At 36.4% G+C, this 26194-nt stretch overlaps 2 protein-coding genes across 2 annotated transcripts in view; both read left to right on the plus strand.

Annotated features, from left to right (window-relative positions):
• LOC139128323 (nucleolysin TIAR-like) overlaps nucleotides 1-17001 on the plus strand; it is a 103172-nt gene extending 86171 nt beyond the window's left edge. Inside the window, exons 6-13 of the mRNA XM_070694118.1 lie at nucleotides 7843-7930; nucleotides 10584-10659; nucleotides 12078-12183; nucleotides 12355-12447; nucleotides 13032-13107; nucleotides 13609-13729; nucleotides 14647-14810; nucleotides 16710-17001. Coding sequence (XP_070550219.1) covers nucleotides 7843-7930; nucleotides 10584-10659; nucleotides 12078-12183; nucleotides 12355-12447; nucleotides 13032-13107; nucleotides 13609-13729; nucleotides 14647-14810; nucleotides 16710-16914 — 929 coding nt within the window. The 3' untranslated portion in view covers nucleotides 16915-17001. The remainder of the gene's footprint in view (nucleotides 1-7842; nucleotides 7931-10583; nucleotides 10660-12077; nucleotides 12184-12354; nucleotides 12448-13031; nucleotides 13108-13608; nucleotides 13730-14646; nucleotides 14811-16709) is intronic.
• A 6475-nt stretch (nucleotides 17002-23476) lies between these two features.
• Nucleotides 23477-26194, plus strand: part of LOC139128322 (probable E3 ubiquitin-protein ligase HECTD2) — a 41195-nt gene continuing 38477 nt past the window's right edge. Inside the window, 1 exon segment of the mRNA XM_070694117.1 lies at nucleotides 23477-23866. Within this exon segment, the coding sequence (XP_070550218.1) occupies nucleotides 23612-23866 (255 nt within the window). The 5' untranslated portion in view covers nucleotides 23477-23611.

Here is a 26194-nt window from a genome sequence, read left to right on the forward strand (position 1 = left end):
AAAGAATATGAAAAAAGTAGTTTGATGTTAAAGATAAGAATCAATTATGCAAACTATTTAGGAGATCTTCAGTAACACTATCAGTGTGTCATGCCAGCAAATTTAGCAACATTGTGACATATTTTGAATGTTAATGTAAAATTTGCATGAAACATTGTATCAATTTAAAAGCAGGTCGTGTGCCTGTGACCCAGGATGTAACTTTGCTATTCATTTATCTTCTCAGCCACAATATCCCTGTGATTAGCTAACACAGATCTTGCACTGTTTACGTAATTTACACCTCTGCTGTATGCAATATTAATACTGAACAGAGATCAGTCAAACACTGACAAAAAAGATGAAATATATTCCATAATATCATCCCTAAAAGAACATCCCTTGTTATTTTTTCTCAAATGACCTATAATATCTTCCAGTGACAGTCATGGAAAGAAGTGATAATATTCATTTGATAAAAACTGATACAGTGCATCATAAATTTGTCATTTTATCATCGTACTTTTTTCATTTTCAAAAGATAGCAGTGTTCTCTAGGGAGTTGAACTGGAAGGTGTTTTTTTAACATTAACTGATCAAATCTTATGAGGGTGTAAAAATCACAAAACAATGTTGTTTTCGTAAATGTGTGTGCAGGTATTGGACAGACTCAAATCTATGAACTGTAGCTGCTGATAAAGATGAATTTCTGTTGGTTTTATCACATATATTGGCAAATTTTGTTTTCGACCCTTGATTTAAAATTCTCTAAAACATTTACAGAAGGTATGGACCCAACATGATAATATTTTTAGCAGCTTGTGTAAGAAAAACAGGTGTACTTTCATAAGTTTATAACCCCACCTCTCTCTCTCCAACATTAATGTTATTCAGCAGAATCGTCACAATAAAAGTATTGTAGAATAGGTGTATATACATTTCCTCTGCTGATTACCTGAAGAAACAACTCAGAAATATCCCTTTTCTGATACATGTCATAAATTATCCACAACAAATGTATCGCTGACCGTCTCTGTACATGATGTTTTTCTACAAAGATGTAGAACTTTACAAAGGAGCTAGGGGAACCTGTTCTCAAATAAGCGAGGAAGAGCTCTCGATACATCTCAATTTGGAGAGGTATGACCTGTAATGGTAGAATATAAAAACAGCAGGAAGTGTTGCATGAAGTCAAAACAGACCTAATTGTCAATACTGCTTTGTTTATTTTTTATCTTTTAAGTTTTTTCTTAATTTATTTTGTGGTTTGTATTTATTATGTATAGTGCTCCACAGTGCATGTTAGTGTAAGTGTGGTCGTGTTTGGAAAATAAAATTTGTCGTTGAACCGCGGCAGGTGTTGACTCTGTATTCCCATGGAAGTGAGGGGAGACAGCGTATTATGATGTAGGTGATATTTTGTTCTATAAAAATGACAAACTTTTCTGTATTGATGGATGAGTTTTGCAGTGTACTGGTGATTTTCTGTGTTTGTCTGCTTCCCTCCTAAATCATCGTGAGTGATTATCACGTCAGATGAGAACAGGGAAAATACCTTTAGGGGTATTGCTACCTGGGCGCCAGGCAAAATTTGGTAATTGCCGAATGGAATTTGTGTCTGAAAATGAATGTTTTCCTGTCTGATCATTCAGCAAAGACGGTTTGATATCATGCCAGCAGTCGCAGTTAACTCCAGTTCTGTGGGAACTGACCTGTCAATTGAAATTTCATAATATTTTCATCCAAGTTGCGGGTGATATTGAGACCTCATACCATTGAGTGTCATCAGTAGCTTGTAAATTTTGTCAGTCACGTCTCGCTGTAATGACTTTCAGTGTTTCAGTGATAGTAAATGCAATTTTAGCAGCGGTGTTAACACTTCCTTGCGTCAACTTCATTCAGTCGATGAGAAATCATTTGATGGCAAAAAAAGTAGGTATGAGCCACTGGCTATTTTATAGGGGCCTGTGCTTTCTATTCTAGATCACTGACAGTACTTCATTTAAAGTTGTTATTCTTAGTTGTTTGTGTCGCATACATAAAATATGTCAATATTATGTCCTGTCATATTTGAATACAAACTGCACGATTTCTTGTAATAAAGGTGTTTTTTTTTCTTTTCCTTGTTCATTCCAAAATTTCACAACCAAGTGTGAATGACATATAATTTTTGTGTGACTGATACTGCATTTTGTATGCAGCCAGGACGGTTTTCCCCTGCAAGACATAGGAGGCGATATATCATATACATGTATTACACTGGTGTAAATATTGATAGCGAAAGTCACCGAAGATAAAAGCAGGGTCTTTTATACAAAGTATCAATCATACAGTAGACAGCATTTGTTTTGAATGTTTGGAATCTTAGGAACATCAAGTTTTTAGCAGAATGTGAAATGAATTAGCTGATGGGGAGTCATTCTTCAAATTTAGAAATGAAAATTTTCCAAACACTCTGACAAAATATGACAGTTTCATTTTAATGGGAGATGGGAAAATGTGATAAGGAAATAGATAATGGCCAGAAAGGAGTTATCTAATCTATTTAACTACTGTGGATAGCCGTTCTGCAAAGGTTACCGATTGGGAAAAAAAACTGGAACACCCATATATTGTGATTATAGATAAGGAATTGAATTGATCGCAGGACAGATAAAATATTCCATTATGGTGAGAGGCAAAAATACGAACAAGATACGATCTTGTTTGTATTAGTGCGACATGACTGGAATTGGAATTCCGAGGAGGAATTTTTGCGATACCTCTATATCAACAGATGAGAGGAATTCTCAATTCACCTTTGTAATCACTGTAATTAAGGCATTGCGTTTTGGGGGAAAATCACTCGAACAGTTTTAAGAGGAAATTAGAGATGTACAGCCACAGACAGTTTGACGCTAGACAGCTTTCCTGGTTTGCTAGGGCTCAAAATAGTGTAGCTGTGAAACCACTTTTTAGTTTAATAATTAAATTTGAGAGAGGGGAAAAGTGCCACCAGAAAAGAAAAAAAACTGTCCCAACCAGTTAAGCCGCCATAATGTCATCATATTTCCATCATGTATTATATGCCCATCCTTGATACTTAGCAGCTCCATCCTTTGAAATGCTGCCATACCTGTAAATTAAGTGGTACAGTCCAGTATACACCTGTTTGGTCCGTTATGTCCGCTACACTGGGTTTTGGTACATTTCATTCTGCCTGAATCTGATTTTAGTTGTCACAGCTGGTTCACATTAGACTGTCTTTCCCTTTTGATGCATTCAAATTCCATGGAAGTGCTTTGTGCTCCGTGGTTCTGCTGATATCATTTGCCGTAGAAAGAAGAGAAGAAAGAAAGGGAATCAAATTAAAAAGAGAAGGAAGGTTCTGTTGTCAGTGGGAGAAACGCTATCCTGTGTTTGCTAACGTCCTTTTCCGTGACAAGTTGATGGATATTTGGATTGAGTGAAATTGAAGGGGAAATGAATTTTCTGTGTATCGCTGTCAATGTACAAAGCCATTAAACATGACGAAACGAGAGTGACATGTTCGTTTCCAATTTATGACAAGTATCTTGTCCTTTCTGTCCCAAGGTCCTGAAAAAACTGATCCAGTCAAGTTGACAAAATTGCAGTCATTCACAGATATGACGGTCCACAACGACATAACGTAGCCTCCCAGGTGATACCAGCTTGTCGAAAAAATTTAATCTAATAATTTTTGTAGTCAGAAATTATCAAGAGATAGGAGAGACGATGAAAAAATCACACTCCGTTGCCATAGAAGAGCGTTTCAGAATGTCAATAATGTGTTAGCTGAATTGAGGACTAGATTTAATATGGTTAGATTGTAAAAAAATTGAGATTTTCTTTGTATTTGCCATTTATAACCAGTTTGTTGTTATCACTGAAATTCGCTGTATTTTGTAAGAGTATTTCATTCGGCATTTTCACGTGCAAGAATGTGAAAAATTAGGAAATTGTTGAAAATTATGAAATTGTTGAATTGAAGAAAAAGTGTCTGTAATTACAGCAACAAACCAACAAATTTGTCAGTTTTGACTGCATCATTGTACTATAAGAAAATTATATTGATTTCATGCTGGTTGATGACTTTGAGGGAAATACTTTAAACATAGCATTGTTTTTATTGAATGTTTTGATAACTTACATGCTATTTTGAGCAAAAGATTGTCGGCACGACAGGACACAGCTGCAACAGTGTACGCTACCGAGGTCAAATGAAAAATGATCAACGCTATACTTCTGTTGAATAACGCTCCGATGCAAAGCCGTACGAGAATTTGCGGCCGAACGTTGCTGTGTTTGAAATGATTGTGAAAAATAAACAGATGCACAGTCAATGGTGAATGTACTGGTAGGGTCTTTTCACTTCGCTGCTCAACGATCATGTCAAATTGCCGCTATTACTGAAGATTATTACTGAAATTGATTGAAACAGGATGGAAAGTGAACGGAGGGCCATATCCATGAAAATGTCAGCCATGCAAGCTTGATTAATTTGAATAAACGTTACCACTTGTCTGCCAGTCCATGAACAAGAGTTGAATCTTAATTACTTTAATTCTCCCCCCCCCCCCCCTGCATTTTTTGCTGGAGTCTGTCGTTGTCTGACTTAAGGTTCTGTAGAATTCTTTGTGAAATGATTTCAAATACTCATTGCTTTGATGGCAGGCACAAAGCTTTACAAAAGTGTATATATTTTGTTATCGGTGGGATAAGTTTTACTGCTTTCAAAAAGGAGCAAGATTTGAAGAGTTAGTCTGATGATAAGACCTACCTGTATCAAATATTCATATTCTTTCCAAATTTCCAACAAATGTTATTCAGTGTTTTCTGTTTGACTCACATTATGAAGTCAAGTATTTCAACTTACCGCCCTGACGCCCACCTGCCTCTCAGTAGAATTTTTAATGGTTTCACTAAACAACCATTGAACATCACTCTTTTTAAAAAAAAACCCAAAACATAATAGGCTTGTCAGTGCCAGTTGTGATGTTTAATACCTCTCCCAAACATTAGACATGTGCTCGTCTTATTGTTTCAGGAGATAACAGATGTGTTCTCTCATGTTTGCACAATCATTCAATTGTGGAAAGAAAAGTTCATGTTGGTTTGTGCCACTTCAAATATTGACAGCTGTAAACTGCTGGTAGAGGCCAGCAACTTTCTGTGGAGATAGTCTGTATGTTAAACATACCAGTGTTTTTTTCTGTGGGATCTTTTTTAAGTTGCAATAATATTTATTGCAAATAAATGCAAAAATAAAAGTGCTTGTGCAAATATTGCCATTGTATTTCGTGAGTAGGGAATGACACAAGCAATTAGCAGAGCCATGTTTGTTTTGTCTTTGATATTTCCCCTGTACAACGCTTGGCTTCCCAGCAAGATTTATTAGACATAACTTTTTTTTTCATTTTAATTCAGAAACTTTTCTATTTTGTTTGAATTTTTCTCATTTTTTTTGCGAAAGTTGGTGTCTCTAATGTCTGGACAATTTTTGGTTATTAGTTGCTGTGATGAAATTTCTTGTGACAGGCAGTCAAGAAGAGGCAGTTTATATTGCCCTGTGATTGGCTGTTCAGGATGATTGACAGTCTCCCTGTCTAATGTATGCCCTGTGATTGGCTGTTCAGGGTGATTGACAGTCCCCCTGTCCGATGTATGCCCTGTGATTGGCTGTTCAGGATGATTGATAGTCCCCCTGTCTGATGTTGACCATTCGACCTATTCATTGATGATGTAAAAAACTCTTCGGGCCTGTATAATACCTGGTGAAACTAAACATGTAATTGAGACATTGTTCTGGGGAAAAAAACAGTTGCCTGTATCTTGGACAGAACTGCCAACATCTGTCACAGGCCATGCATGTTATTGAAAATTGCTACCCTATGTCTCCAAACAAAGTGAAAGAAAACAAGACTAACCAATATTTGACAGACTTTTAATATTTATCGAAATGAATCAATTTGCAGTGACCCCGTAGGGCAGCAATATGCCCCTGTATATTAGTTGTACTACAGAACATCGAGTTGCCACCATATGGTTCACAGGGTATTTTCATTTGTGTTGGTAAATCCATCTCATCTAGCAGTGTGCGATATGCAATATGCTGAAAGGTTGTCTAGGCTTAATATGACATGTGTGCAAATTTTTTCCCCCTTCTTTTTTTTTGGCTTCAGAGAATGAGTTCAGTTATGTAGTGTGTCTGTGGATGTGTAAATGTACACCTTAACGATGATCCTAGGTTTTCGTTACTCAAAGATAGTTCAATATGTTCTTTGAAGTCAGGTTTCTTTGCCACTAAGCATCAAGTTACACGTGTGCAAACCGTAGCTTGATAGGCAGTTGTTTCAAATTCCATCTTCCGTTCACTTTATGGAAAGAAAAAGACAGTTTAGCTGCCGGCTGCCTTTCAGTTCCTCGGCTAATGGCCTTCTTCTGGAGTCAAAGCAGTGTCCTTCGAATCATTTTGTGGTCGTACTCAACCTAAACTGATCACGATTGTGCAGAAACACTACAGGTGAATCAAGATGGGTGTTTACGAAAAAGCTCCCGGTGATATTCCTAATCAGTTGTAATACAAGTACTTTGATTAGATCTATCAGCGGCACTGTGTCAGCCATGACTGTTCTGAGAGCCCCAGCTCTCCACGCCCAGGACCCAGGCCATTATTTCTAGATTAACGGTCGGCAAATATTGAAACTGGATTTTGCAGCTAGTAGTCTTCATGTCTGGGTTACTTTAAGTTTAATAACACCTAGAGTCACGCCATGCTGCTGCCAGGGGATGACATTCTGTCTGGCTCTGAATAAACAAGTGTTTTCAAAAACAAACAAAACAGACATGATGAAATCAATCACACTTGACATTTCAATTAATTGATCGTATACTTCTTACAGATTGTCTTTCCTGCGATATTTGTGTAGAAAGTACTGAGGGCTGACTGTTACCATGGTAACAGAAATGGATGAGTTTCTCAGGGGAATAGTGTATCTCTCATATTTATTTTCACATTACCCTGAAAGTTTCTGGAGGTACTCCTAGTAACCATAAGACCACACCAGATGATGTGTCTTTTAAATGTTCTGTGATCCTCTAGCATGGCAAATAAGCTGATGGTATATTTTCTATCAATCACCATCAAGTTGTGGTCAGTCCAAGTGTGAGTGGTTTACTGGCAAAAGGTCGCGTGAGGTCACCCTTGGAGAGCAGCCACTCTCTTCAAAAGAGTTCTTACACAATACTAACATGAACGTTCAATAGGAGCTTGTCAGTCCATCTGGTCACCATGAACACATATGAATAATATTTGATATTTCAAGACATGCTGTATTGAAAAAAGTTAAAACAACCAATGATCAATCATTTGTACAGTAAAGCAAAATGCCTGTCTGTCAAAAATGTAATACATTTTGTTCAGGCTCATAGAAATAGGTGTAATGTTTTTTTCGTCAAAATCTATGTTTTTGGCATTTTGACTGTGTTATATTTATTTTACCCAGGAGGTGTAGTCTGCGTGGTTGGATTAGTGGTAAATTATTTTCTAAGATGTAGGGCTTATGCTGGCAGTGTGTTAAGTCTGGTGAAATGCATCAGACAGAGAATTTGTTTTATCTTTCAGCTGCTATGCAGGGTAATTTATATTAATTTCCAAAACAGAGATTCTGGAGCCGAATTGTGACATAGAATTAGTCACCCAGAATTCCAAGCAAGCAGAGGGGTCCTGTGAGCTCCTTCAGTCAAACTGCGAATCCAAAATAAAACAGCGAAATTGATGGAGGACGACGGTTATATATATTTTATGGGGATGAACAAGAAAATTTGACTTATCTTGTTTCCTATTTTTTTCCTTTTCTACAGATCATTATCATGTATTTGTTGGTGATTTGGTTCCTGAAGTTGAGACAGAAGATTTGAAGAATGCATTTTCGGCCTTTGGGGAAATCTCGTGAGTATTATATCACGGTGCAGCCTCGCCACAATATTCAGTTTATCATTAAAGATATTCGATTCCCTCATCTGTCTTTTCCTGTGATTACTGTCCCCAGTGTTTATTCATAAATTGATGGAATGTCCGATAATTTTCTTCACATAATTTTAGTGTCATTCCTTTGTTATATTACCGTTTGTTATTTCATTTTGCATATTTATTCAGCATTCATGAATTCAAATTCTGTCACACCAACAAAGAAGTCACTCCACAATTTATCGGATAAATTTGTCTTCATTATAACGTTCAGCTCAATAACTGCAATGCGATTGCTGCTAACAACAATATTTTATCTTTGATTGGCTGGTGCAACGTGCATGTGATGAACTCTGACCTTTTAGGCCCCATGAAAGAACCCCTCCCAATGAAGATGAAGAAAAGTATTGAAAAGATCAGATGTTTTGAAAATTGAAATAAATGATATTTTCAAGAGGCAATGTGTTCTCAGAAGAACACAACCGACCATTGCTCAGAAAATTCACAAGATTTATTCGTCAGTCAGTACAGAAGATGAATTTTTCAAAATTCCTGGCTGCAAGAAGTTTTTCGAGTTTTCTAATGTTGTAGTCTGCAATACTGCCAGGGATGCCATCCAGCTTTCACAAATGAACAAAGTAAAAAGGTTGACATGTCATCACACGCAATCATCAACAGCCGCTACCAAAAAAAAAAAAAAAGGTGTCAATCTATTCTAGCCCTCTCAGCAACTCACAAGCTTGTAAAACATGTCAGTAAAAATACATCAAATTATATTTGTTACATCATGCGTTTTTCTTATATTTATTTTGGTGCTTGAGTCCACTATAAATGTTTTCGTTTTATTTTTCCTACCGGCTACCTTTCCTTCCTACATTTAGTATGTGTGTAAATCATTCCAATCTTTAGTTCTCCTGTCCATTCTTTTCTCTCTCTTCAATTATTATATCAAGACTTCTGAGTCCTCTTTATCAATTTCCAAATTTTTCAGCGGCGTTTGATCGGCTGTCCGACCAAATTGGACCCCAACCCAAAGAAAGCGTAGAATACTACTACCAACAAATAAAATGAGCATTGTAAACAAAGCAGGCTACGTATGCCTTTTCATTCCTACTTTTTAGTTTTTTTTTCCTACTTTTGACTATCTCTTACTTGTCTTGTGTTTACGCTGGGTATTTGCTGTGTTTTTTAAATGTTACACGATTACTCTTCTATATTAGCCTAGCTATTTTGATTCATTTTCGTATTAATTTTTGAATCTGGCGAACAATCGAAAAAAAAAAAACTTTCCAAAAGAGCCATTTTATCTCTGTACATACTTGCCATTATATGTCATGGTTGTAGATTTTTCTGGAGTCAAGTTTTTTCTCTTTTGGTCAGCATGCATCCCGCTCCACTAGCTGTTAGCCAAATAGTTTTGCCAGGCACCGTGATCATGCTCCTGTTGCCATAGAAACTAAGTACTTCCAAAGTAGATCTTGTAGGCTCTGCTACTAACATCTTTAAATTAAAAATTGATCATTAGGCATCAGAGAAATAGATTTCTAATCGTAAAGAATTTTGGCATGTAAAAATGCATAGATTCTCATGGCAGAGAAAGTTTGCAATGATTAAATTGTATGCATGCATCTTCCTTGATTGTTTTTTCAAATGAAAAAATGTACTGATATTTTACTCAGGATGAAAGTGTAAAAAGTAGAAAGAATTTAGAGGAGAAAATTGGTGAATGCCGATTCAGAATTTGTAGATTTAGAAGTCATCGTTACCAATTGGGTTTCCTTCATAATTTGTGGCATGTAGTTAAAAAGATTGCCGACCAAAAAGGCTAAAAAATATCAAAAGACATTTTAAAAAAACTCGCAGTTTTGAAGGCATATCTGCTTGATTATGTGTATCTTGTTGGTTCTTGTTATTATTTTATAATGTCTTGGAAGAGCTTTGTATTGGACTGGTTAGGTGACAGTTTGGTCTTTGTTTGTGCATTTCCAATGGCATTTGTCTTTCTATTACTGTGTCCATTTCCCCTTTTTTATATCTCTCTATATATTATATATATTTGTAAATATTTTTACCTTTTTTAATTTTTTAATTTGTGCGATTGATCTACAATGCCATACAGTTTGTGACTGGTAGTAGTAATGAGTCAAAATCCAATTTTAAAAAAATGAAATATAGATGGCCGGAGACGTTAAAGAACCAACTGCCAAAAATAAGTGAAAACGGGTGAAAAAATGGCATTGTATATCATACTGTTTAATCTCTTTGGTACACATCTATCTATCAACAAATTTTGTAACGTCACTTGCATTTTCATTAAAAATTTTTTATAAATGTTTTTCTATGGCAGATTTGTACCTGTGTGCAGCAATTTTTAATCAAAAAATTTTCCCACCAAAAAAAGACAAAGAAGATCATTTAAGATCCATAAATAAACGCATGTCTGAGCTTGGAAGTTTTGAAATGCTGTTTTTCCCTTACATATTTCTGTCAAAATTTACTTCAATTTAAATGTCCATTTTTCTTTTATTATTCCATTTTTTTTATATTTTCCTTTTTTGTATTCTAATAATGTGTTTTTAAACACTTTGATCACAACATTAAAAGGTGACATGATGTTTTGTTTCCGTTTTTGTAGGGACGCTCGTGTCGTTAAAGACTTACAGACAAACAAATCTAAGGGATATGGGTTCGTTTCATTTGTCAACAAAGCGGTAAGTGAAAAGAATCATTTCATTTTGTTTCGTTTTAAGCAGTTGCAGCAGCCTGGTTATTTTTAGACAACTAATGTAAAAGCTTTATGGCTCTATTCCCAGTAAATTCATCATATAGTCATTCTCGCTTCATTTCGGAGTTTACCGTTTCACCTCGGGGATGTACGGCAGTCGACTGAAATACTGCCGTGTAAATTGAGAATCATTGCCTGGATCACCTGTACAACACTGCCTTGTGTAACAATCGCCCGCGGCTGTAATTATTTCTGAGCATTTAAGTACGCTGAAAATTTGCTGTTTTTCCCCTCGCGCCTTCCACTCATTGGCATTCTCTTTCCTGTGTGCGTGCAGTGGAATTGTCTCACAACTTACCGTCAAATACCCATCCATGAATCAAATCAGAGAAGAATGCTCACCCAAAAATTGCTATCTCTTCAAAGCTGAAAAAAACATTGAAATTGTATTTCACTGAAGTAGTTGCTTCTTTATTTGTTTGATATTCATGTTGCCTCTTTCAAATATAACCTCACCTGTTTGCAGCATTCGCTTAAAAAAAAATTCAATCACAAAATTCGGGGGCCTGCTTTCCCAGCATGTCAGACTCCCTCACTGTGCTCATAAATTATTATTCTGCAATGATCTGTTTTCATGGAAACTCATTACTGGGAGCCATCAGCAAAGCCAATAAGCGGCGGCACAAGACCTGAATGGATATCAAACATCATTCATCCTCAAATTCTGTCATAATTGCCCCTCGGATTCCGCTCTTATCTTGTACAAACCGTAAGCTGATACGGGGAGAAATAAATGAGTGAGGGAATGTAGAGAATTAAAACATGGTAGAATGCAAATGATGTTTGTTTTTCTCAAGGACAATTTCTAAAAGCTAATCTATGAGGGTTTACCTCCTCAAATATGCAGATACTTCTTAAAATGCAGTCTAATGTATCAGGTGGTTCTGAATTTTTTAGTGGGACTCTTCAAAGTATCTCCCAGCAGCTACATTGCAAAAAATAAAGTGGACAGATCAACAACAAATTGTTATCATGTTTAATATTAATATGAATGACTACAAGGTGTGCAATGGCACCATGCCAAATTTTAGTAGATTTTTACAATGCTGAGTAGTTGGGACTATAGAGGGCGCTGTGTAACACGTGTTTACAGATCTACAACCTGTTGTTCGTAGGTCTGTGTGACTATTACATTTCAACCCTATTATTACCAAATTTTCAATTCAATCCTGTATTTTATTTGGCCAAGCAAGGTCTCTTTCGGTGATATCAAGGGCTGATGGATTAAAGCATGGTAAACTTAATGACTTAATTTAATGAACGTTGCATATTTTCACTCATGGAAATTTGCAAGAAGTTGGATTTCAGAATAACTCACATTTTTTCATTACACTTCATTTACAGGAAGCAGAGAATGCAATTAAAGGGATGAGTGGGCAGTGGTTAGGGGGTAGAGCCATCCGTACTAATTGGGCTACACGAAAACCACCACCACCAAGACAAACTGAGCGTAAGTATTGTGGCTTACCGTGAATTTTTACCCTCAGTATTTCAAGTTTTTGAGTGCATAACATTTTAACTCTTTTAAATGACTTTAAAATGATCATAAATCAGTATCATGGCAAAAGTAGAGTTTGAAAACAGCATCACTCAGAAAATGTATATTTTTCCATTTGCACAGCGGTGAAGCAGTGGACTTATGATGAAGTACTGAGCCAAGCTAATTACACAAATACAACAGTATACTGTGGAGGTGTTACTAGTGGCTTAACTGGTGAGTCCATTCTATATGTGTGATATGAAACCAATATTTGAACACCTCAAAGCATACTGTGAACATTTTATTTTATTCTTACCACAGATCATCACTCTCTTAAATGATCAATGACTCTAACGTTGCATTGCATCAGCAATCTGTGATGAAATGGATATAAGAAGCACCGTTATCAGTTAGATATTGTCTGATTGTGTTAAATTTTTGCAGTTTAATGTAAAAATTTGTTTACAGCAGAGGCAAATCAGAAATGATATGGTTCAGGTTTATGACTATCTCCGAAAAGATCACAGATGTCATACCACATGGAAAAATATTTGTTTTTGAAAGATAACTGGTGAATAGTAGCAAGTGGAATTTCATTAAGAAAGGAAACTGGCCTGCTTGTTGAAGTTTTGTAAACCATTGAGAGATTGTCAACTTTCATTTAATTTAATGCACATTTTACTTACATAAAAACATTGAAATGCATGCAGAGACTTTATAATTGCATTTTATGACATGATTGACACACTGAAACTCCTATGTATTCTTGTCTCTCTGACTCACTGAATCTTCTGTATCTCTTGGCAACAGAGGCAAAGATGAGAGAGGTTTCAGCACATATGGATTAATCCAAGAAGTCAGAGTGTTCCCAGACAAAGGATATGCCTTTATACGGTTAGTATTCTGTTTTCTTAATCTTCTTCCTTCCAGTCTGGTATTTTCTGGTATTTTCCTGTTACCCCTTACAAACCTTGTGCAATCCTTTACAACAACTATTGAGGAGTCATTGAATCTGAAACAAGAACCATTGATTAAATCTCTCGTCAAACGGATCAACTGCAGGATTTTGTGTTTGTCTCTTAATAACATCAAGGTCAAGTTCAAAATATTCACCACTGTTAACCAGGAGACATGCATCGGGTGATTTCATTGCCAAAAGAAATCTGTTGACCGTCATTTTAAGTCACTGCCTTGGTTGCACCATTCTTCATGTACTTTGCATTCAGATCCAAACTTAATCAGTTTTAGCAGTATTGTATTTCGACATAAACATTTTTTGTTGCAATCATTTTGATAATTACTCCATTGAACATTTGAGAACATCACAATATTGGGAAGGGAACATGTTGTTGCATGCACCCGGCACTCATTTGCCCTTAATTTGTTTGTTTTCAGCTTCTCAACTCATGAGAGCGCAGCCCATGCCATTGTCAATATTCACGGAACACAAATCAATTGCCACTCTGTGAAATGTTCATGGGGGAAGGAGTCGTCGGATCCCCTCTATCAAGCCCAGGTAAGAAAACAGAAAAATCAGAAAATGGTGTGTTTATCTTGACAGTGCTGTTTGAAGTCTAAATGTAGTGCATGCAAACATCTGTGTCGGTCTTTACCATAACATGCCTCAATGTATCACTCTGTTATCTTCCTTCCTAGACAGAGTCATCACTTTCGGATATCTCTGTCCGTTCTGACTCTCATGATCCCATGCATGTAGCAACCCATGTCTCGTCTGTTGTTTGTCCATAAACACATTCCCTGGCTATCTTGGAGTCAATCTGTATCACGCACCATGCTCATCTTTGTCACTTTTGTTTAGACATGCACCTGACAAAATCTCACTTGTTTGTCATTGTGACAACATGCACCTATCTTGTACTTTCATGTCTGTTTGTCTTCCGCTGGCACTCTCTTAATTTCTGTGTACTCAAGGGTGATCCTGGCGTCATGATTTTCCTCAGAGGGTGTTCTCTTTTTAAAGTCCTCCATCTCTCTACCTGTGTTCATTTGTCTGCTCTTATGTCTGTGCCATCTGTGATGTGTGTGTTTTCATTCATTCCTCTCGCCATGGCCTTTACCAAAAACAGCATGAAAATATTGCTTAAAACAAAACAAAACATTCTTAAAGCAAAACAAAATAAATTAAGTTTACAAGGTGAACTGAACTCACTTTAGTCTTGCATGTAAATTTAGTCTCCTGGCTTACTAGCAGTGTCAAAAATTTGGAAATTGAATGTTGCAAAGAAATATTGCCCTTTACGTGAACTGAAGCCAATGAGTATTTGGAGTTGCTAACCCAGACAGTTGAAGAACATGTAGGGAAAGTGGTGAAAGGAATGAATACGACTTGCAATATTCCACCTGATAATGTCACATTTTGAGTTACCCAAGACACTGACAAGCTTTTCTTTGTTTTCACCCCCTCTTTAATAGCAGCAACAAAATACGTATAATCCCTATTACAATTACCAGCAGGGTCAGTGGAACCAATACTACCCGTATGCCCAGCAACAACAACAGATTCAACAACAGCAGTATGTGGCTGGAGCTGCAGCCGTTCCTCAGCAGAGTTACAACTACTATCCTCCCTATCAGGGGTGAGTCTATTTTAACCTGTGAACTCTGAGTGACCTGTGAACTTTGTATTTTGACCTATAACTCTGAGTGACCCATGCACTTTGTATTTCTTTATTGTATGCTTCTCGAATTAAAATTGACATAATTATACCGTAGACTCAAGAAAATTCTCCTGAGTGCATATTCTATGTACTGGTATAGAGCTGTTGCAGTGAAATATCTAGAAATTTCTGAATCAGCTCAAAAAGTCCAGAAATCTTGTTAGATAGGAGTACAGTGATTTTATGTAATAAAAACCTATACGGAAGTAGCAGTCATTTTCTGTTACAGAAATGTTCAGTCTACAATATGTTTCTAAAGATATTAGTCAGACCGGCGTTTAGTATTATTGATTAATGATGAATTTCAAAAGATTGTCCTTCATCAGTGTTTGTTCAAAAGTCTTATAGTTTCTTTTACCCGTTTCCAGTATGAACAAAACATTGTCTTTGGGTTGAATCTGTGTTCCTGAACCTTTATCTAAAAGAACTGCATACTATGTTCAAAGAAAAGGCTCCAACAGTGAGACAACATCGACGGTCACTAAAATCTAAAAATTGAAGACATCTGTGAAATGTTTTCATCAAACTCAAATGCCAAACTTATGCCAGCTTATGCCTTTGACAACTCAATAAGATATATTACACACGAATTCTGTGCCTTTCCAATGTCTTCATGAATTTGGCGAACTATTCTCAATCAGCTATGTAAACATTGTATAACATTCATTCACATGCAGTCATCTGCAGAAATATTCCAATATCTTGACCATCCACGTGTGTGAGAGAGCGTTGCTTCTGTAATGTAATGATGTATCACATTGAAATCCCCCACCTCCACCCACAGCACTTATTTTGCATACACTAAATTTTTAGCCCATAGAAAAGACAAAAACCCTTTCAATTAATACCAGACCAGTGTACAAACACCTGCTTGTCATGTTGTTTAGATTTTCACACATGGCAGAATTCCAAGGATTTCAGTTATTTCCTCATCTCCAAAGTTGCAGCTGTTTGTGTAAAAGATTGACAACCTCATAGCATAGGAAAGTAAATGTGATTGAATAGTTCACAAAATGATGAAGTTTTCCAGAGAATGGTCAGAAGTTGGTAGGGAGCCCTCTATGGCAAAGAAGTGAGATTCTTCTTGACAGTTGGGACATCCCATATGAACAGTGTGTGATGAATTTTCTGGTCAAATATTTGTTCTTGTGTGTTCCATTGACACAAAATACAGTAGTCATGCATGAATTCATATTCCTTTGCTCACTTTTATAGCCATAAATCTAATCGCAACAAGGGAAAAGTTGTTTGTGTAGAAAAATTTCCACTGTTAAATAAAAATTGTGACTGTAAAAATATAGGTGACACAGTGTAGCAGGAAAGGCATAATTACAAAACTAAGAAAGAAAGCAAAAAAGCAATATCAGGGTCTGAAATTTGGTGCACTTTTTGCATGTTGAGTCTCTTCAATACAGTTACTGCCACAATAATTTATAAGTTTTTACTGGTAGTAGTTATGTCCTTCCAAAGTGCTCAGATGAGCTGTCAGGATAGGGAAGTCTTCATGCAAATTGGATGACCATGTGAGGGCGCCAGACTTTCCTCTAGACTGTTTGCATTTACACACTTTAACAAGTACACACTTGATCTTGCAACACGCCCCATTCCTTGGAAAGGAACTTCTTTAAGTCTTCCAATTTTCCATTTAGGCATAGATAATCCATTAAAAGATAAAACAATCACTAGTTTTATAGACAGCCACAGATATATTTTACGCCAAGAAATGTCCTTTGTCAGGGTGTACAGTACCCAGGACTCAGTGTTGTATTACGACTCTAAGTAAATGCATGTATCTTTTTGTACTGTCCCTCCATACAGACATACCAACATGATGGTTGGGTATAACATGCAAGGATACGGAACACAGCCAGGTCAGCCAGCTGCACTAACTGGCCAGAGTTACACAACTAGTCAGCAACAGCCAATCAACCAAGTGATGCAGCCCAGCAACCCAGGTGGACTTTTACCGACTCCGGCTACGCAACCAAGTTTCATGCAACCACAGGGCTACCCAGCTCAGTAAAACTGGCTTTTAACCGGAGCATCATGACATCACAAAAAAAATCACATCAAATATGTGACATCACGTCAACTTAAAATAATGACATCATCATGACTTGTGCAATCATGGTCTATTTGGTGATAACATACACACTGGAAAACTATGAACAGTGTTTATTACATTTTATTTTTTCAGAAAATACTTTAAATCCCCAAAGGGGCAAAATCCTCATTATCTGAAGATTTCTTCAAAAACGTTTGTAAAAACTTGTTGTTTTATAACTAACTGTAAGACAGGTTGCTTTTTCATGGTGATGTCAGTGTTTAGTTGGACAGTCTATAACAGTAAAACCTGGTTCTTTGAGTACAGCCTAAACAAACAAACAAACAAACCAAGAGAACCAGAGAAATCCATGTCAGGTCCCACACAAGAGCAAATATACATAAGGCTGCATATTGGTGAATTACTGGTATTTTCCCTTCGACCTGTGACAAGCCCTCTGATTGGCCATTGTATAGGTAACAAATCTGCTGGGTGGCTAGCTTTCATTTGATTGTTTATTCAAACCTGTCATATTTTATAGAATAGTTGAGGGTGCCATCCTGGTGATGTGACCCTGTTGTACAGGATTTCTAACAGAACCAAAGCAGATATTTAAGAACAATTATGTCATCACAGTAAACATGTTTTTTTTAAAAAACATATTGTCATGCTTAATTATAAGTATAAAATATTTTCTGACTACTAGCAAAATGCTGCCAGCCAGAGGGTGTGCCACTCAAAATTAAAAAAATAATAAAATTATTTCTGTAAAAAGGAATTTTAATATGGCCTTCAGTGGCCTCATTGTGTAAAGATCTTAAGTTCTGTAGTTGAGAGTTCTTTGTGTAGATTAAGTAAATGTGTAAGAATATAAGTAACTATGGTGCCCTTAATGTGAAAAAAAGTAGCTAGAGGTCTAGATGTGTGTGTCGCTTTTCTAAACTGTATAGACAAGAAGGAAAACACAGCAAAATTGTACTGGTCTTGTTTTAAGTGAAGGAGAGAGAGGGTGAGAGAGAGAAACAGTGAGTTGTTGGTGCAGGCATGGTGTAGGTGTGCCTGTGTGTGATGTGTAAATGTATTTCAGTAAGCAAGCGTTGATTCAGTTTATCAAGAAAACAAATGTACTCTCCTTTTAATATCCCCTTTCCTTCCCTGTGAATTCAGAATAAAAAAATCAGTCATGTTTGCATTGAACTTCTAAAGTCTATCATCCCTTCTTTGTTGTCAAATAGAATGAACCCAACCCGATCCAGGGCACGTGACTGTACCAAACTAGCTAGGATGGGGTGATACCATTAGAAACCTGTTTACTTAATCTTGAATAGTTTCATACAAGCAAGCTTTCCAGAAGCTGAAACAAAGATGTATTAAAATCATTTATTTTTGTTTTTTGCCAAATATTTTGTAGTAGTATGATAAGAAAAAAACTGGCCTGTGAAACTCTTGCAGAGAATGTCCAGTAAATGAGTATGATGTGTGAAACGTCCAATTAGATTTTTTTCTAGTTTTTTTTTCTCTCTGTCATGATAACTCCAAAGTCTCAGGCAACGAAAGAAGAAAAATTCTAGTCTGTGTTGTGCGTGAAACAGTTGGATCTTGTAAAGTCTTGTGTCATCCATTGCATTGTCTGTACAACAAACATTTAAAAAAAAAATCTCTTTATGGAAAAAAGATAGTTCTATTTTGTCTATAATGTTGATTATTTGTGTATACTTGCCAATCTTGTGAAATTCAAACTTTTTGAGAACAAGAAAAACATTCTAAAATTGTACAGACGGAGAAAATAGCTCAGACGTTTTTTCCTAGACAAAAACGCATTTTTTAGAATCTTGGGTGTCGGAGCAGCTGTTTTGTCACGGTTTATTTTTGCACTTTTATGGACAATGCAAGGGATAAACATTGGACTGAAGGAGAAACGAAGTACTGGTATAAAGCTTTATCACTGTCAACTTCTTCATCCGTTTACTTGTGATAGGTCACCTCAATTTGGTCACGTTTTGATGGGCTCTGTGTTTTGCAGGTTAATAGAAAGAGAGAGCGAAAAAAAGCCAACTACCATAAAACTGAGGAATGGCTGTGTCGGCTTGCATGAGTGACTGACTGTTTACGGTCAAGATAATCATTTTTTCATGACTGTTTTCTCTTTGCCTCTTGAAGCCATGTTCTTCAATGCATAGCACAGGCATAATTTTTTTTCACTGGCTGTTGTTTTTTTGTCAGACAACAGTGTCACATTTTATAAGAGAAAAAAAAAGAGAATTGAATGGTTTTTGCTCTTTTGTCAGTTTACATCATGAATTTGTCGTAGAATTTTAATCCGTGTAACAGATTGGCAACAAGTGTATGTTTTCACTCTTTTGAGCTTTTGCCTCGTACTGTATTTATGTGAGAGATGAAAAAAAGTACTTGTGAATTTTGAGTTAGCTGAAACCTTGTAAAAATTATGATCTGGAATTTCATGTCTTTGTAATTTGTACAGAAAGAAAATTGAGCATTTTGATATACACAACATATACCTGTGTAAAACCGTATATTTGACCGATTTGTGCTTTTTACAGGAGATCACATGACTGTCACATGACCTACAACTTTGCTGATATGTGTCAACATGGAAAGAAACACTAGTATATCCAACAATTTCTGTCTGAATATGAAGACAAAAAAATTTTTTTGGAGAGCGAGAGTTGAATGTGTGAGTGAAAGAGGACATTGCTTACAAAGATAGTTAGGTAAATTAATATGCATTGAGTGTGCTTTTGTGATGGTATAGTTTTAAGTAGCCGTAGTAATTAACAAAAAAGAACTTTAACAATTTGCAGTAAATAAGGCTGATATAGGAAAAAAAAAAAAATCTGTAGAAAGTAAATTATGATTCCACTTTGACGGGAGAGTTGTAGAAACAGTAGTTTAGTCAGTAGAACATTAAAGAGAAAATGAAATGTTTTAGATAGTGTTGGTTGAGTTCGTAGTTTGTTGTATGTAACTGACAAAACCAGTTGCCATGGCAACGAAGCTCTTCTTTGGGGAAAAAAGTATTGTATTCATCAAAATTTGACACCTGGTTTTGCAGATGAAGAGGAAAAAAGCAAATAAAAATATAATTTGTAAATTGTTTGTGACGGTGTGGTGTGTTTATGATTAACATTTTCCCATTTTGCTAGGGTTACTGTCACCTCACAAGTTTCTCTCACATGTAACATGTGTAATGCAAGACTATACTCTCCCTCAGGTACTGTGGATAATTGAAATATATGCATGGCAAACGGAATTCATTGCATTTTGCCTCAAAGGCCCTCCCTTAAATGGCAGTTTGGAAGTACAAAAATGCGACAGTGAATTACTATTTCAACTTGCTCCAAATACGATTAATTGGTGAAATAAGTTGTTAATAATCAAAATTCCTGACGTCTTTTTAAACATAAAACCTTACAAAACAAAATTTGAACAGTGATTGGGTGTTACACATATCTGTGGTTTCGACAGTGAAACTATGGTAAAGTGGTAGACTTGTGCAGGATAATCAATCAAAGTAGTGCAAAATGCATTCCTCCCCCCCCCCCCCCCCCCCCCCCCCCCCCAGAGCAGAACAAAATGCAATAAGGTTTGTCATGCGCTGCATAATTACCTATGGTCCCTTAATGAGGTGCATTAGTTAAGCTAACCCTCTTTAAACTTTGTCCTTTCCTTTACATATTTTGGAGTACAATGCATATAGTCTATGTCAGTCTGTCCTCCACCTCAACTAAATTGCGACTTTTCACGGTCAAGTGAAGTTAATTTATTAGTTGCTGCTAGTGTATCAACGCAAAATCTGCAAACATTACTTCCTATCTTTCTGTGGTTATCAAATATTTGCCAATCAGAAATGTGCCGTCAGTTGGCTCAGTGAGTTGGTCATCTGTGTACCATTGTCAGCTTTTTGCATGAAGGTAGAATGCACCTCGGGGACAGATGTTCGGACTCTCTAACTTTTACAATTCTTTTCTGATCTAACGCTTGTGGGGGTTCGTTTTAAAGATCTTGGTATAAGAAAACTTTTCACTCTATAAGTTTTTCGAAAATCGAAAATACCATTTTTCTCTATAGCCCTAACACAGGGATGGCGGCCATTTTGAATTTCAAATATCAATATATATCGGGTAATTTATTTTTCTATTACCAAATTTGCGCGGTGACCCTCCGATTTTTATTCTCGGTTTTGAAAGAGAATGGTTGTGAAATTCATTGAGGAAATTTTGAGCAAAAGTTTGCCAGTAAAGAAAGCAGAGCATTGTGGGAGTGAAGACCAATAGGAAATATCACTGGAGGAAAGAGAAAGCACAGCCAAAAAAATGAATTCATACAGAAATATGTTATGATCAGCCTTCATTTCAACATATTTATTTTCATAACAATGCATACAAGAGAAAAAAAAAACATTCCATAGAACTGATCAAAAAAGCTGTTTGGATCCTAAAAGTATTTCTGGAATGGCGATCATATCGGTAACCAAAACTCCATCTTTTGTGGAATCAATTGTAACATGTTTGTGGAAACAGTTTCAATTTTTTTAGCCATGTTGATGTGTACAGACATCTGGAAGAAAGTATTTTGAAATACAAGATGGGTAATTCTAGCAGTTGTGGACATTGATGTTAGAGCCCTGATGTTTGACAGTTGGTGTAGTAAAATAAAAACAAATTCATATAGGAAGGTGAGAATCAGTGGCCTATAGACTGACTCAAGCATTGAGAAATATTATTTTGGAACAGACAATTGCTGCACCATGCCATGCATTTTCTAAACAAGGGGATCATATTGCCACTTGGTCAGTTCTGTCTTAGTATTATACTCCTACATTCAACTGAAAGAGTATATGGAATTCCCACTCATTTACACCCAACTGGAACTTAAAGAGACACTTCACTAAAACATCTACTGCTGAAACCCTTCCTTTCCAGAGAGCAACATATCAAGCATCATATCCATCCATTGGTACTCTAGCTGTGACAAGCAAGTAATGTCAGAAGCAACTCAGACACAGCTGTAATTTTTCCAACTAAAATTTTAGTGCAACATTTTACCAATTTTTACGAAATTTTTTGTAATGGCCATCACATTTCATTTGCTGCAATTCTTTATCAAAATTTTGGCAAAATTCTAAAAATAATGTGACGGGTATATTCTATAAAGGTGACAAAAATTTACTTTCGCACTGAGAGGGTTAAACTAATCATTATTAAACCAGGTATTTGTCTATCTAGTCATCTACCTTGTGCTGAAATTTTGAAGTTTAATATAGTACGTTGATCGTGCAGGGATGCTGTCAGGAAAACACGCTTACTGAGTACTGGTTGAGTAATATTTTATTTGACCAAGGATTCAATAAATTCAGCATTTGAAAAATATTTTCAAGAACCTGATGAATTATAGCAAAGGAAGAGTGGAGAAATGAAAAAATTAATGATTGAAGTCTTTCATGATACTTTGAATGTTCAATGCTCCCCTTTATTATATTTATAGAGGTAAATATTTATCGCAAAAAAATATTCAATGCAATGACATTTCTGAATAAATATTATTTGTGCACTAGTTCCACGGCTCACACTCAACTACACTTCTTATTTGCCAAATATGAGGGCAAGGATTTTCCAATTTATCATCCAATACGCAGAGACATCATAAAGAAAGCTTGGCAGGAGAAGGTAAAAATTGTTCATGTGAGTCTATTATATAAAATAGAGCATGGTGTAGACTTGTTAGATTCCAATATTACTCATCAGGGTCAGGGAATTTTTGGCAATATCTCATTCCAGGGATGAAAATCGCTTTTTAATTTTTGTCATTTATGAGTGATATAATCAATGACAACAAAAATATAGAGATCCTAATAGTATACTAGATTCGCATAAAAGAAATTTTCACACATCACAATTTTATGTGGCGAATTTACCTAGCAACTCTTGCTCACAGTTCTGTAGAGTGTCCAAGTAAAGGACAACCTAAAGAGAAGCTGCAGTACGGTAAAGTATAAGAGTAAAGAGTAACCTAAAAGAAAGCTGGCCAAGGCCGAACACAGACGTCTAAGGACGACTCACAGTCTCTCTATCCACGGTCGGTGGATAGAGGGACTATGGACGACGATTACGCTCTGTTGAAGGGACTGCAACCACATTTCCTGCACAGCACGCCTAGAATTACCGAACTGTGAGTAGTGAACGCCAATCTAGTGGTCGGCAACTTCCGTGAAAAATTTCTAAGGCGTCCCGTTGCTATGGTTACCGACATTGCGATGGCAACGAAGTAACTTTTTTTCAAAAGAATGTGGCGCCCTCCCTTACCTGTCCCGTTGATGTGGATGAAGACCGTGGGTCGTCGGCAGTGCCATCTCCCCTTTGAATCGAAATATTGACTTGGTTTAATTTTCAATATTTATTTAGTTCTGGCGTTTTGCAGCTAATAAGTCTCCGTCATCACGACGATCGATACGCGTGAATGAAAAAAGAGGAGCTTGACGATTAATTATTAATGAGCTGTGAACTGCGGCTGGCTTAGTAGCTCAGTTTCACCGCTGACATCGATCAAAATGGCGTCGTAGCTTGCGCTGACAGAATCACAAACCACGCTGCAGATCTTGCATGTTCAATGCCAAATCATGCAATTATAGGAGGTGATATGGGCCACCAGTGTGGCGATGGCATACCCAGTTACTGATATATCGTGTTCACTGTGCGGCACTCCGATTACGCCCGGCACGTTTCCAAATACTCAGGCCCAAGTGCACTGTCCCAACTGCGGAACCAGCATGATGGCGTCGAACACGGTTGCAGCTGCGGGACCAAGCAGGCCCAGACCCGCCGGGAGGAGAGTCAATGTACCCGGAACTGCAGTGGACAGCCTCAGTGGCAATTCATCGGACCACCTACCGCCTCTTGACACCAGCAAAAATGTAAGTATTCAGTTATATTTGAAAGCCCAATAGTCGTTTTGGGTATGAATGTCACTTGTCAGGGAGCGAACTCCCGCTGGGAATCAATGATTTCGCTTGTTATGAAACAGTATAAAACCAGTATGATCATTCATCGTACTGTGCCCCGTGCGAAAAAGTGTCACAGTAAAAGCCGTGAAAAAGAGCATCTTTTAATATTTGTAGCTAAGACTATCTAAGAAAATGCACTGAATGTGGTAATATACTTATATAAAGCGAATAGTCTTCTTGTGCTTTTTAGCCATTGATAGTATACCTTTATTAATTATTTAGCGAACATCGATGAAACACCTCGTCTTGACAATCATTGAGGTAAAATTGCCTCCATGTTGTTATGTACTTTCGAAAATGTCCCCCAGCGTGTTTTAAAATGCAGTTTTAATATTGCAAAAGTTACAAACTATTAGTATATTAAACTGTGTATACAGAGAAGTCTTTGAAGCTTCTTTTGTGCACTCCATTTTCCAAAAGCGCACTCCAGTCAGTATGTAAGCATATGCCACTTGCAATGAACGAAAAAAGTCTAAAGTTCTCTGACTATTGGTAGTGTTTTTAATGCGCTGCCTCCTGTTTCTGTGAAATTTTAATGAACTCCATGAATTACGATTTTTTAAAGGGATACACTAGTTCCTTCAATCTGCAAACGTTTGTCCTTTTTAGCAAATGTGACATTTGGTGGGCTTACATGTAAATCGCAATTTGACATTGGCAGTACGTTTCTGTAAGAAGAAAAATGTAGTGCCCAGTTCATTAAAGTTAACTGTAAGTTTGGGGAAAAATTTCGTTTGTGGTATTTTACTAATTTTCAGAAGCGAAATGTAATTGTTCCACGTGTATATGCAAACTGTTGTGACATTGGACAATTTAACTAAAGTTTTTCACTTTTTTTCATGGATGTACAACACATGAAACACATAAACAGTAAGACTGAGCAAAGTTCCCAAACCCACCTACACTGCCTCGAGAGGCATATCGTACAAAACGCACATGCATTTTCTTATCATATTTTGTATGAAAAATTGTGTTTGAATGAAATATCGAAATAGGAAATACCATGATTGCCACTGAAACCATACAATGTAATCCTCCTTTTGCAGAGCAGAATTATTCTCATCTCAGTCAAATACAACAAACTTCAAGTTCAAAAAACTTGAAGTGAATTATTGATATAGCAAAGTAAATTAAAGTTGTTGGAGATACTGTAGTTTTGGTCATAAGTTCTGTCAATATATAGCTTTATGTGTACAAGTACTTCTAACAAAACCTGATGAGGTGCAATGTATTAAACTTTGCAGATTTTGCGTGCATTTTTGTCAGATTTTACTGAAAACATTATCATTGTATGGACTGGAGTATAATGTGATAGTGGTATACCAATAATACATGTAGCTGTTCATTAAAACGTGTGTTTGGGTATCAGTTTCATACAAAAGTCACAGACCTATTGCTTCTAGCATTCAAGTCTGAGAGAAATTGAATGTACTGCACAGCAGTTACGTTTCTATATTTTTCCTCTAATGGATCTGTTTGTACATAGCTCCCTGTGAATCTGTCCCTTCAATTATCTGTTTAAGTCTGACAGGGTTTCATTATTCTAAAAGCCCTTTGAGAATTTCACTTAGCTTTCTTGAAAGAGTTTAGTGCTCATGAGTACTTTGATCCCAACAAAGACACACTTTGCTCTTGCCAGATTCTTAACTTAGGTAGATAAGATTACAAGGATGTAGAAAATAGCCAGAAGCCGACAAAAACAACTGGCTGTCAGCTAAAATTTGCCGGCTGTGAAAATATAGTTTAAAAAACTCAGGACATTTTGCACAAACGTTTTATTCACATACACCACTTGTAACCAGCTTAACTTTTATTTTTGCCACCTGTAACCAATATTTTCTACATCACTGGATTAGTGAAATATATATAATTGTCTTTTTTCTTTCAAAGAAACCCTTCGCTTTGATATTTTTGAAGGATGAGCTTTCCATAACCTGAGTGGCTTTAATTGGCAATGCATTAGTTTCCTATGTTATATATATCTGTTATTTCTTATGAGAAGTTTCTGAAAGGTTTCACCTGTTATGAAACTAAATTTTAAAGTTGTTGTTTATATTAAGCGTTTGTAGTGAATGTTGCTCAAATTTGCAAGAGTCCATCCTGCAAAAGTGAACATTGTTTTCATTTTTGGGGTGAAAATATTACTGAAGAAGAAAAAAAAATACATGACTTATCGCAACAAGTGTATATTTCAAAAAGATAAAAGTTCACATTTTGGTTTTAGAATTAACAAATAAT

The sequence above is a fragment of the Ptychodera flava genome, unplaced genomic scaffold (assembly GCF_041260155.1).
Source record: "Ptychodera flava strain L36383 unplaced genomic scaffold, AS_Pfla_20210202 Scaffold_49__1_contigs__length_964681_pilon, whole genome shotgun sequence".
NCBI classification, from domain to species: Eukaryota; Metazoa; Hemichordata; class Enteropneusta; family Ptychoderidae; genus Ptychodera; species Ptychodera flava.